This window comes from Macrobrachium nipponense, chromosome 33 (genome assembly GCF_015104395.2).
Source record: "Macrobrachium nipponense isolate FS-2020 chromosome 33, ASM1510439v2, whole genome shotgun sequence".
In the NCBI taxonomy this organism is placed as follows: Eukaryota; Metazoa; Arthropoda; class Malacostraca; order Decapoda; family Palaemonidae; genus Macrobrachium; species Macrobrachium nipponense.
This window is the reverse complement of record NC_087219.1, coordinates 12,217,410-12,229,909: the sequence shown is the minus strand read 5'-3', so window position 1 is coordinate 12,229,909 and position 12,500 is coordinate 12,217,410. Positions and strand designations below refer to the sequence as shown.

The 12,500-nt window shown below is 37.1% G+C and overlaps 1 protein-coding gene across 2 annotated transcripts in view; it reads right to left on the bottom strand.

Annotated features, from left to right (window-relative positions):
• LOC135202941 (hemicentin-2-like) overlaps positions 1–3,362 on the bottom strand; it is a 96,850-nt gene extending 93,488 nt beyond the window's left edge. For both annotated transcript variants that reach the window (XM_064232423.1, XM_064232424.1), the window contains exon 1: positions 2,826–3,362. In XM_064232423.1, coding sequence (XP_064088493.1) covers positions 2,826–2,898 — 73 coding nt within the window. In that variant the 5' untranslated portion in view covers positions 2,899–3,362. The remainder of the gene's footprint in view (positions 1–2,825) is intronic.
• Between the last annotated feature and the right edge of the window lie 9,138 nt (positions 3,363–12,500).

Genomic DNA, 12,500 nt, shown 5'->3' with positions numbered 1-12,500 from the left:
AAAGCACTTTCCATTGCGTGAAGCCTGTGGCGATGGGATAATTTCGGCTTCAGCAATATCTGACCTGGACCTTTCAACCTCCCCCCAACCACCCCCATAACCCCACCCACGCAAATTCACTAACACTTCCCCCATCCCCCTCAACCCCAGACATGAACCAAATGCTTTCAGTTATGCGTAGTTTATATTAACTGAATATCTACATTGATTAAGTATATTAGTTACCTCGAGAAAGAAAATACAACTGCCTAACTAATGCTCGCCATAGGCACTGTTCGAAGCTATTTATTAATTTGTCAAATCGATTTTTTTTTCTTTATTTACTTTATGATATCCGCTATTCATTGCATACATTCCGTATTAAATATTCCCGTATGGCATTAAGGACATAATCAGTTTTATCTTTGGTTGTTGGTTAAAAGTGTTTAATGTGAAAACTATGAATGACTACTGTATATATGTATATTAATCAATATTATAAACTATATAATATCTATTTATTTATATATATAATATATATATAAGATATATACATATATATATTACACTAGGACATACATTCATAATATATATGTATATATTATATATATATATATATATATATATATATATAATATATATATATATGTACACACACACACACACACACATATATATATATATATAGATAGTATATATATATATGCGCGTATACACATACGTACACACATAGATATAAACCTATAGTTTTAGATTGCATTGCAATAAAAATGGCTTCGCCTGCGAGCCAGAAGTCAGCAGAGGTTGCACGCAATCTAACCTGTTTCGAGACTCAGCCGTCAACCAGCGTAATGGAATTTTTCCCGACAAGAACTTCGATTTTCCTTCGACAGAAATTTCAGTTTTTAAACATTTTTTGCTTTTATTTGTTTTTTGTTTTTTCGTCACTTGATCTTTAAAGACTTTTTTTTTCTAATGCCGTCTCTGTTTCGAGTGGAAATTTCAATGTTGTTTTTATTTCTTTATCGTCTCTTGATCTTTAAAGACATTTTTTTTTAAATGCCAAGTCTGTTTCGAATGATACGAGGGCACTTATTTCTCTCTCAGCGTCGTTCTCGATTGGTTTACGAATTTGAATGTTTCGTAATCCTTTATTTTTTTCCTTTATTATATTCGACGTGTTAATCCTGACCTCTTTTGTAATCTTTTATTTTTGTCCTTACTCGACGTGTTAATCCTGACCTCTTTTGAAATCCTTTATTTTTGTCCTTACTCGACGTGTTAATCCTGACCTCTTTCGAAATCCTTTATTTTTGTCCTTACTCAACGTGTTAATCCTGACCTCTTTCGTAATCCTTTATTTTTGTCCTTATTCGACGTGTTAATCCTGACCTCTTTTGCAATCCTTTATTTTTTCCTTAAATATATTCGACATGTTAATGCTGACCTCTTTTGTAATCCTTTATTTTTGTCCTTGAATACATTCGGCGTGTTAATCCTGACCTCTAGTGTAGCTTGGACTGCGAAAAGGAACAATTGAGTGTCGTGGTTTATTTCATCTATATAATTATACCCTGGCAATGAAAGTTTCCACACCAACTGTAAAATCACCCAAATTAAATCAAATTTCATCTGACCTTATTTCGCTAAAACCTTTAGAAGAGATAAACTATTCTAGATAATGAAACACTTATCCTGTCCCTGGCATTCACCTTACTCGACACAAGAAGAAGAAGAAGAAGAAGGAGGAGGAGGTGGAGGAGGAGAAGAAGGAGAGGAAGGAGGAGGAGAAAGCTTACATCTAAAATCAGACACAAAACCGACAGCAAAGGGATTTGACAATTTCCAACATATCCATTCCCCTATTTCCTAACTTGACTGAAAAACACATTTTTTATTTTTACTGAAAGATGGAATTTTTTTTTTCTCTTTCACGCATCTATTTATAAACACGTACACTGACGTGTCCTACACGAAAAAAGCGCCCTACATTGCACTGCAGTAAAGATGACCACATTGATAAAAGAACAGAAATGGAAACTAAAGTTATACTTTTGGCCATTTTCACAATTTTTTCGTACCTGCCAAGTTTGACCTCGATTTTTAACCTGGCCAGTTCTATTTACAATGATCAAATTGTGTTTGATCATTGGGACGTTTACTATGGATTTGTTTTGTTTCACGAAGCTTCTACCTTTTCATTTTCCCTTCGTGTATTCAGTTAAGTTTTCCATCATTTTTCAGGAAGTATTTTTCCTTGCCGTCAGCTCGTTTTCTTCTTAAACAATGCTTTTACAGATACTAGAAGCAAAGTGTCTATGATCTTGAGTATTCTCAGAATTCTTTATCTTATTTTCATTAAAAATACACGTTTTCATTTCTCGTTCTATTTTCCTTTTCAAGGAAATTTTACTATTCCATTAATGACTTCATTCGTTTTCTGTTGATAACTTGCGTTTTCGAACACACCTAAGTCCAGCCAGTTCCAGGAAAAATAAGGAGTGAAACACGAATTAAAATATTCTCACCATTCGCATTCCCAAACCCTGGCTCACGTCTGTTAAGAAAGGTAGAACTTCTCTCTCTCAAAAAAAGAAAGAAAGGAAAAAAGCTAGCTTTTTTTTCTCTTAAAACAGAAAAGTAGATTTTTTAAGTCGCAAAACCCGAGTAGATTTTCCCGAACTGCGAAGCCGGTCGACCTTTTTATTTTTCCTCTAAAACAAACGGGGTAAGGGGTGGGGCGGGGGTAGCGCGGGTGGGGAGGGGGGGTGGGGGGGGGGGGTGTGTGCTGCTGAATTTTCCCCGCCCAGGAAAAAAGAAAAAAGGGTTGCATTCCTCTTACCGTGAAGACCTGGGCACCTCTCCTTGCGTTACATCCAAAAGGGCCATCCAGCAAGAGAGCAGAAAAACAACCAACATCTTCGATCAATCTGAATTTAAAAAGTCGACAAAAAGTTGTCTATGCTCCGTGATACATGAGCGTTGTTAGTATACGTTTCAGCTTTTCTGATAAAGTTAGAAATCCTTAGCATATAAGGCCTGGCTTCTCCTCAATGCACCTCTTTATTCTCATCCATAAAAAAATAAAAAAATTCTCGCACACCGTGTTACAGGATACGAACGATTTGACAGCATCGGATATTTTATTTTTTCAGAGTCTGATCATTCAAAACTTCATATCTAAACGCACTTAATTTCCCTCTACTTTCCTCCCGTCTGACACACCTACACATCAGTGAATGAATTTACGGTTTATACTTTCTATTTCCGCGGCATAATGACACAACTGCCGCCGTAAACGCATTTACACACAGGCCACCAGAATCGAGGAACGCGGTCAAGGAGCGTAACACAGCGCGACCTGACACACACACTGCCAGCTACCTACTGACTCTGTCCGTGAGGGTTGGGCCCATCAGCCTCTCCCGTCCCCGCCCTCCAACCTCCCTTCCCTCCCCTCCCCCACCCAGACCCCCACGCTCTCTCTCTCTCTCTCTCTCTTCGTACGCCTTGCCTGATTTATGTTAAAACAACATGCATTTTATATACCATTGCAACCCCACCCTCTGCCGCCTCGCGTCTCTTCCTCATCAGGATTAAAAAAAAAAAAAAAAAAAGAATTTCCCGATTTCCACAGCGGGGCCAATTCCTTTTTTTCGGGAAGGAACCATCGTCGCTGTAATGAGAGTGCAAAGCGAGATGGTGACTCGGCCATCATTGCCACATTACATTTTCGTTTTAGAGCCCAATCGTCTACCTTCCCGTCCACCCACCCCCCCCTCACTCCCCTCAACCCCCCCCCCCCCCCCCCCGATCTACGTCCTTCGGAAACGTGTTCTGCTCATTCAGAGGGAAATGCAGCAGGAGGCGGAAGTTTGTATTGTCACTTTGCTCATTCAAACGGGATATGCGGGAAGAAGTAAAAGAAGGTTCCATTGTCAAGTCGCTCATTCCGAGGACAGTGCCGAAGAACGTGGAAGTTTGAGTTCTCTTTCGCTCGACCAGATGAAACCGGAGGAAGAAGTAGACATCTATACATTGTCAAGTTGTCCATTCTAAATGAACAAACGTTCAAGTAGGTAGAAATCGCCATTTGTTTTCACGTAAGCTCGACTTTAAAAAAATGCCAAGAAAGAGGGTAATTAAAAAATTCATCACGCTAAAGGTATTGTTCAATATATTAGCATGAAAGTTCACACAGTAGAAATGCCATTTGTCACGTAGCTCGCTTCAAATGAAACCGGAGGCAGTAGACATCTACATTGTCAAGTTGTCCATTTAAATGAAACTTCAAGAAGTAGAAATTCCCGCTATCACGTATTTCGCTTAAAAAAAAAAGAATTGCAGAAAGAGGTTAAAATCTGCGTGGTCAAGTTGTTCCTTCAAATGAAACTTCAAGAAGTAGAAATGCCATTTGTCAAATAGCTTGCTTCAAATGAAACTGGAGGAAGAAGTAAAAATGTACTTTGTCAAGTTGTTCCTTCGCATGATGAAAAATCTACGTTGTCAAGTTGTTCCTCAAATGAAAGTTCAAGAATTACAAAATCTACGTTGTCAAGTTGTTCCTTCAAATAAAAGTTCAATATTTAGAAAATCTACGCTGTCAAGTTATTCATTCAAATGAAAATTCAAGTAGAAAATCTACGTTGTCAAGTTGTTCATTCCAATGAAAATTCAAGAATAGAAATGCCCCCTTTTAAAGTGGCTTGTTCAAATAAAAGTGCTGGAAGAAAGGTAAGCTTTCTTCGTTATGTCACTCAGTTGAAAATATTACCAAATTGCTCACTTAAAAATATTACCACAACTGGGCATTCAAATGGAATACAGTAAAAAGTCGCAATTTCCATTGTCAAGTTGTTCACTGAAACCATAAAGCAGAAAGAAGCAGAATTCCCATAGTCACTTTGCTCATTCAAATGAAAGTGGAAAAAGATGTAGGAATTCAAATTGTCAGCACGTATGTGAATGCTTGCCTGTGAAATCAAAGCTACTGGTGTTGATCTTCCCAGTGAAACAATAATTTTTTATTTTTTTTTGCTGAATTTTGTGTCTTTTAGGATGAGATACATAAGCAAGAAAATCGAGATGGAAAAAAAAGAGTAAGTCGTGCTTAAAATATTATAAAAATGAGAAGATTAAAGAATTTCTATGTTTTCTTTACTTATTTCATAAAATATATATTTATATTGAATACATTTCTTGGTGTTTTTAAGGAATTTGATGTTTAACTACCCTTATTTTCTTGAAAAATTAATGAACATAAAAAAGAAACTGGCAACTAACATGGGAAATATGGCAACACACGTTCTTTCGTGTAACTTCATGCGCAGTGTGCTCTTATTTTGGTAAACAACTCGGCAGACCTAATATACCTAGACCGTGATTGTCAGGTCACTTAATCGAACGAATACATCGTAAGAAGTAGGAATCTCCGTCGTCAAATTGCTCATTTTAATGAAAATTCTGGAAGACGTAAACGTTTGATTTGTAAGAAGTAAAAATCTCCATTGTCAAGTTGCTTATCTAAATAAGAATTCAGGAAGATGCAAGCATTTGATTTGAAAGCAGTAACAATCTCATTGCCAAGTTGCTTGAGAAATAACAATCCCCATTGTCAAGTTGCTAAAAAGTAACAATCTTCATTGTCAAGTTGCTTATCTAAATATAAATTCAGGAGGAAGCAAACGTTTGATTTGTAAGAAATAACAATCCCCATTGTCTAGTTGCTTAAGAAACTTAATAACAATCTTCATTGTCAAGTTGCTTAAGAAATAACGATCCCCATTGTCAAGTTGCTTAAGAAATAACAATCTTCATTGTCAAGTTACTTAAGAAATAACAATCCCCATTATCAAATTGCTTTAGAAATAAATATCTCCACTGTCAAGTTGCTTATTTAAATGAAAACTCAGGAAGAAGTAAACGTTTGATTTGTAATAAATAACAATCTCCATTGTCAAGTTGCTTATGGAAATAACAAATGTCCATTGGATCAAGTTGCTTAAGAAATAACAAATCTCCATTGTCAAAGTTTGCTTATTCAAATGAAAATTCAGGAAGACGTAAACGTTTTGATTTGTAAGAAATAAAATCTCCATTGTCAGTTGCTTAAAAAATAACAATCTCCATTGTCAAGTTGCTTAAGAAATAACAATCTCCATTGTCAAGTTGCTTAAGAAATAATAATCTTCATTGTCAAGTTGCTTAAGAAATAACAATCTCCATTGTCAAGTTGCTTAAAAAATAACAATCTCCATTGTCAAGTTGCTTAAGAAATAACAATCTCCATCGTCAAGTTTCTCATATCAATTAAAATTGAGGAAAACCTAAATGTTTCATTTGTAAGAAGTCAAAATCTCCATTGTCATGTCAGCCGTTCAGATGAAACAGGAAAAAGTAAGTCTCCACAACACACCCATGATTCAATTGAAAATTCGGGAAAGCTTACAGTTATCCCCAGTTACGTCACTCTCGGTGAAAATGCTGGAGGTAAGAGACTCCATTATCAAATCATTCATTGGAATTTAAAGAGGCAAGAGGGAAATAGTCTCCGTTATCAGAGAGTCGGATTGAAAAGTCTCTGTTGAGGTAAAATTCAGGCAGAATAATAATAATAATAATAATAATAATAATAATAATAATAATAATAATAATAATAATAATAATAACAATAATAATACTAATAATAATAGAAGATGTAAAACAGAGGCTTAAGGCCAAAGCACATAAGATCCAACGGTACATGAACAGGAATAAGGGATACCAACAGAACAAACTATTCGGAACCAACCAGAAAAGACTATACAGCCAACTAAGAGGGGAAGACAACCACCCAGAAATTCCTGAAGCCGAACCAAGTAAGAGACTCTGAGAAAACATATGGAGCAATCCAGTATCACACAACAAACATGCAACATGGCTCCAGGAAGTCAAGGAAGAAGAAACAGGGAGAATAAAACAAAGATTCACAGAGATCACGACAGACACAGTCAGTCACCAACTAAGAAAATGCCAAACTGGAAAGCCCCAGGTCCCGATGAAGTCGCTGGATACTGGCTCAAAACAAAAACTTCAAGGACCCTACACCCCACGAATAGCAGAACAACTCCAGGATTGTATCACAAATCACCATGCGCCCAAATGGATGACCACAGGAAGAACATCTTTAGTACAAAAAGACAAGAGTAAGGGAAATATAGCCAGTAACTACAGGTCTATCACCTGCCTACCAATAATGTGGAAGTTATAAACAGGTATCATCAGTGAAAAGCTATACAACTATCTAGAGGAGACAAACACCATCCCCCACCAACAGAGAGGCTGCAGAAGGAAGTGTAGGGGCACAAATGAACAGCTCCTGATAGACAAAATGGTAATGAAGAACAGTAGGAGAAGGAAGACCAACCTAAGTTTGGCATGGATAGACTATAAGAAAGCCTTCGACATGACACCACACACGTGGCTAATCGAATGCCTGAAAATATATGGGGCAGAGGAAAACACCATCAGCTTCCTCAACAATACAATGCGCAACTGGAATACAATGCTTACAAGCTCTGAATAAGGAACTAGAACAGGTTAATATCAGGAGAGGGATCTTCCATGCGGACTCACTGCCCCACTACTCTTCGTAGTAGCCATGATTCCCATGACAAAAGTACTACAGAAGATGGATGCCGGGTACCAACTCAAGAAAAGAGGCAGCAGAATCAACCATCTGATGTTCATGGACGACATCAAGCTGTATGGTAAGAGCATCAAGGAAATAGATACCCTAATCCAGACTGTAAGGATTGTATCTGGGGACATCAGGATGAAGTTTGGAATAGAAAAATGCGCCTTAGTCAACATACAAAAGGCAAGTAACGAGAACTGAAGGGATAAAGCTACAGATGGGAGCAACATCAAACACATAGATGAGACAGGATACAAATACCTTGGAATAATGGAAGGAGGGGATATAAAACACCAAGAGATGAAGGACACGATCAGGAAAGAATATATGCAGAGACTCAAGTCAAAACTCAACGCCGGAAATATGATTAAAAGGCCATAAAACACATGGGCAGTGCCAGTAATCAGATACGGCGCAGGAATAAAGAATGGACGAAGGCAGAACTCAGCAGCATAGATCAGAAAACCATGACACATATGACAATGCACAAAGCCACTACACCCAAGAGCAAATATGGATAGACTATACATAACACGAAAGGAAGGAGAGGACTACTAAGTATAGAGGACTGCGTCAACATCAGGGGGGGGAAAAACAGAGCACTGGGGCAAATATCTGAAAACCAGTGAAGACGAGTGGCTAAAAAGTGCATGGGAAGAAGGACTAATAAAAGTAGACGAAGACCCAGAAATATGCAGAGACAGGAGAAAAGACAGACAGAACAGAGGACTGGCACAACAAACCAATGCACGGACAATACACGAGACAAGACTAAAGAACTAGCCAGCGATGACACATGGCAATGGCTACAGAGGGAGAGCTAAATAAGGAAACTGAAGGAATGATAACAATGGCACAAGATCAGGCCCTAAGAACCAGATATATTCAAAGAACGATAGACGGAAATAACATCTCTCCCATATGTAGGAAGTGCAATACGAAAAATGAAACCATAAACCACATAGCAAGCGAATGCCCGGCACTTCTCAAGAACCAGTACAAAAAGAGGCATGATTCAGTGGCAAAAGCCCTCCACTGGAGCCTGTGCAAGAAACATCAGCTACCTTGCAGTAATAAGTGTTACGAGCACCAACCTGAGGGATGTTGATAGAAAATGATCAGGCAAAGATCCTCTGGGACTAGGGTGATACGTGCAAATAGACCAGACGTGACGTTGATTGACAAAGTCAAGAAGAAAGTATCACTCATTGATGTCGCAATACCATGGGACACCAGAGTTGAAGAGAAAGAGAAGGAAAAAATAGGTAAGTATCAAGATCTGAAAATAGAAATAAGAAGGAAATGGGATAGGTAAGTATACAAATCTAAAAAATTAGAATAAGAAGGATATGGGATATGCCAGTGGAAATCGTACCCATAATCATAGGAGCACTAGCACGGTCCAAAGATCCCTGAAAAGGACTCATAGAAGAACTAGAGGCTGAAGTAGCTCCAGGACTCATGCAGAAGAGTGTGATCCTAGAAACGGCGCACATAGTAAGAAAAGTGATGGACTACCTAAGGAGGCAGGATGCACCCGGAACCCCACACTATAGATACCACCCAGTCGAATTGGAGGACTGTGATAGAGCAAAAATAATAATAATAATGATAATAAAGTAATAAAAAATAATTCATTCAAATAAAGAGGCAAGATGGAAATGGCCTCCGTTATCGTAGAGTCGGATTGGAAAGTCTCTGCTGAGGTAAAATTCAGGGAGAATAAAAAATATTATAATAATAAAAAATAATTAATTCAAATAAAGAGGCAAGATGGAAATAGTCTGTTATCATAGAGTAGGAATGAAAAGTCTTTGTTGAGGTAAAATTCAGGGAGAACAAAAAGTAATAAAAAAGGCAAGGTTCCGATGAGAGCAAGATAAGTAAAAGTTGTCCGTTTTCACGTAACTCATTCTAATGAAAGGACGGAATAATCTGGTTTCCCTTGTCACGCTATAAATTCACGTTTAGGCAATAATGGTTTCTTTGAAGAACTCCAGCTACTTCGAAATCGGCGTGACTAGGATACTGATACTGTCAGGTTTGCTAGAATCTGCCGATTACTCACGATAACTGAATAAATACTTTATTTCTCTCTCCTCCTCTCTCTCTCTCTCTCTCTCTCTCTCTCTCTCTCTCCAAGTGCAAACATACATAATATAATATATATATATATATATATATATAATATTATATATAGATATATAATATATAATTATAATTATATAATAAATTAGATCTTTCTCTCTCTCTCTCTATATATAAATATAATTATTATATATATAATATATAATATTCTATATATATATATATATTTATAATATATAATTATATATATATATAATATATTATATATTATATATATATATATATTATATTATATAGATTATATATAATAAATAATATGCATTCATTCATACAAACATGCATACCAACATGCACACACACACACACATATTTATATATATACATATGAGGTGGTTGAGTACGTATGAATGTATGTAGTGTCTATAAACTAACTTCTAAAACTGCATATATGACACGTTCTGCAATAATAAAAAAAATCAGTCCAATAAACAGATAAAAAATAAGTCAAGTTACTCAGACTGTAAAAGTCTAAATGAGCTATTTCCAGTTACTCGAGTCATAAATAGTCAGAAATCTGACTTGACTGTCTGGGGGGTGGGGGGGTGTGGGTCGGTAAGCTGTCCGTGGGGGGGGGGGGGGGGGGGGGGGGGGGGGGGGGTGGGCCCGGGAGGGGGGGGGGGGGGGGGGCCGTGGCGTAGAGGGGGCCGGCATCCATTAAATAGGGGTTAGGGGGAAATGGAGATGGTACTGGGGGGTGGAGGTGGGGTGTCTCCAGCTGTCCGGTGGGGGCGGGGGGGCGGGGGTGGGGCACCGGGGGAAGGGGGAAGGGGAGGACGTGGCACCGAGGTATGAAATACCCCCCCAAAGTTTTGAGGCCACCAAAAAGGACGTAAAACATAAAAAAAGTATATTTGATGGGCGATTATTTTAGATATAGCTGGCCTTCTGCCAGCACAGGCTCTTGCCCAAAGCTGGTCCGGTAGTGTGTTAAGGTACTGAAGAAGATAATAGGGCTGAAGTGGACCTCTGAACTCTCCCAAACAAGTGAGTGCAGAATAAGAAGTACTTTTTGTAGGGATAAATCACCCAAAGGTGGCTTGTGAGTGTGGTAAGTTATCAAAAAGGCCTGGTGTGGGCTGACTGAACTCTGCTCACACATCAGAGACCTCAGATAGGCAGAGGTATATCCTTGTCTGTAAAAAAAAATCAGAACATAAACTTGAGGGGCTGGGAGCATGCATGCATGTGTGTGTGTGTAGTGTAAACATACATATATACGTGCGTACGCATACAAACACACACACAAAAACACACACACACACACACACACACATATATATATTATATATATATATATATATATATATACATATATATATATATATATGTGTGTGTGTGTGTGCACATACATACATGGTTAAACTGTAATGGCCACAATGCATTCTTACATCTCAAACTCTTTCCTCTTTTTTGGACACGCTTGTCACTACAAAGCCTTGAGATCGAAATTTCAGAGAAATTTGAAGAAATCATGATGTTCCGGTAGAGGGAAACGAACCCGCGATACCATAATCACGACGTGTACCGCGGGTTTGTTTCCCGCTACCAGACATCATGATTTCTTCAAAATTTCTCCGAAAGTTGGATCTCTAGGCTTTGCAGTGACACGCGTTACAAAAAGAGAGAGCAAAGAATTTGAGAAGTTAAGAGGGCATTGTGGCTGTTATACAATTTCATATGTATCTGGTAAAAATGACCGGTGGATTCTACATGTATCTACATGTTTGTATATATATGTGTTACTGACTATTTCTGTCGAGGTTTGCTCTGCCTGACATTAAGCAAAGCGACCTTCCCTTCCTTTTATTTCACGTTCACGGAAAGAGACGTCGGGGTTTCGAGAACTATCACCTTTATATCTGAGTCTGACCTCACCTTGCTCTGCAATGTTGTGGGAGATACTGTCTCTCAAGGCGGTTGTCGTAACGACTACTTAAGAAGTTGAGAGAGCCTATGTACATATCTATCCTATGTGGTAGGTAGCGTCGTGGCATCCCGCTCAGATGCGAGAAGTTCGCGTCTCCCCCAAGGGCGACGAAAAATCGAGGCAATTATGGGGTCGTGGGAGGTTGAAACCATCATTCTTTGGAAGGTTAAATTTCAAGTCAATGGCCCCTTTGGTGTGCTTGTTCCATCTGAATAGGTTTCATCTACTGAAAATATATATATATATATATATATATATATATATATATATATATATATATATGCATATAATGTATATAATACTAATATATAATATATATATATATATATATCTATATATATATAAAACTACATACATATTATATATATATATATATACTATATATATATATATATATATATATATAGCATATATAGTATATATATATATATATATATTATTATATATATACATACATACATACATACATACTATTATTAATATATATATATATATATATACGTATATAGCTATATGTATATTATACACATATTAATATATATATATAATATATATAATACATACTACACATAATACATATATATATATATATATATATAATTATATATATATATATATTATACTACATACATATAACATACATACATACATACATACACACACACACACACACACATATATATATATATATATATATATATATATATATATATAAATTTCCAGATAAAACCAGCCATTAAAACGCCCAGTCGCAAATGAGAGAATTATTCA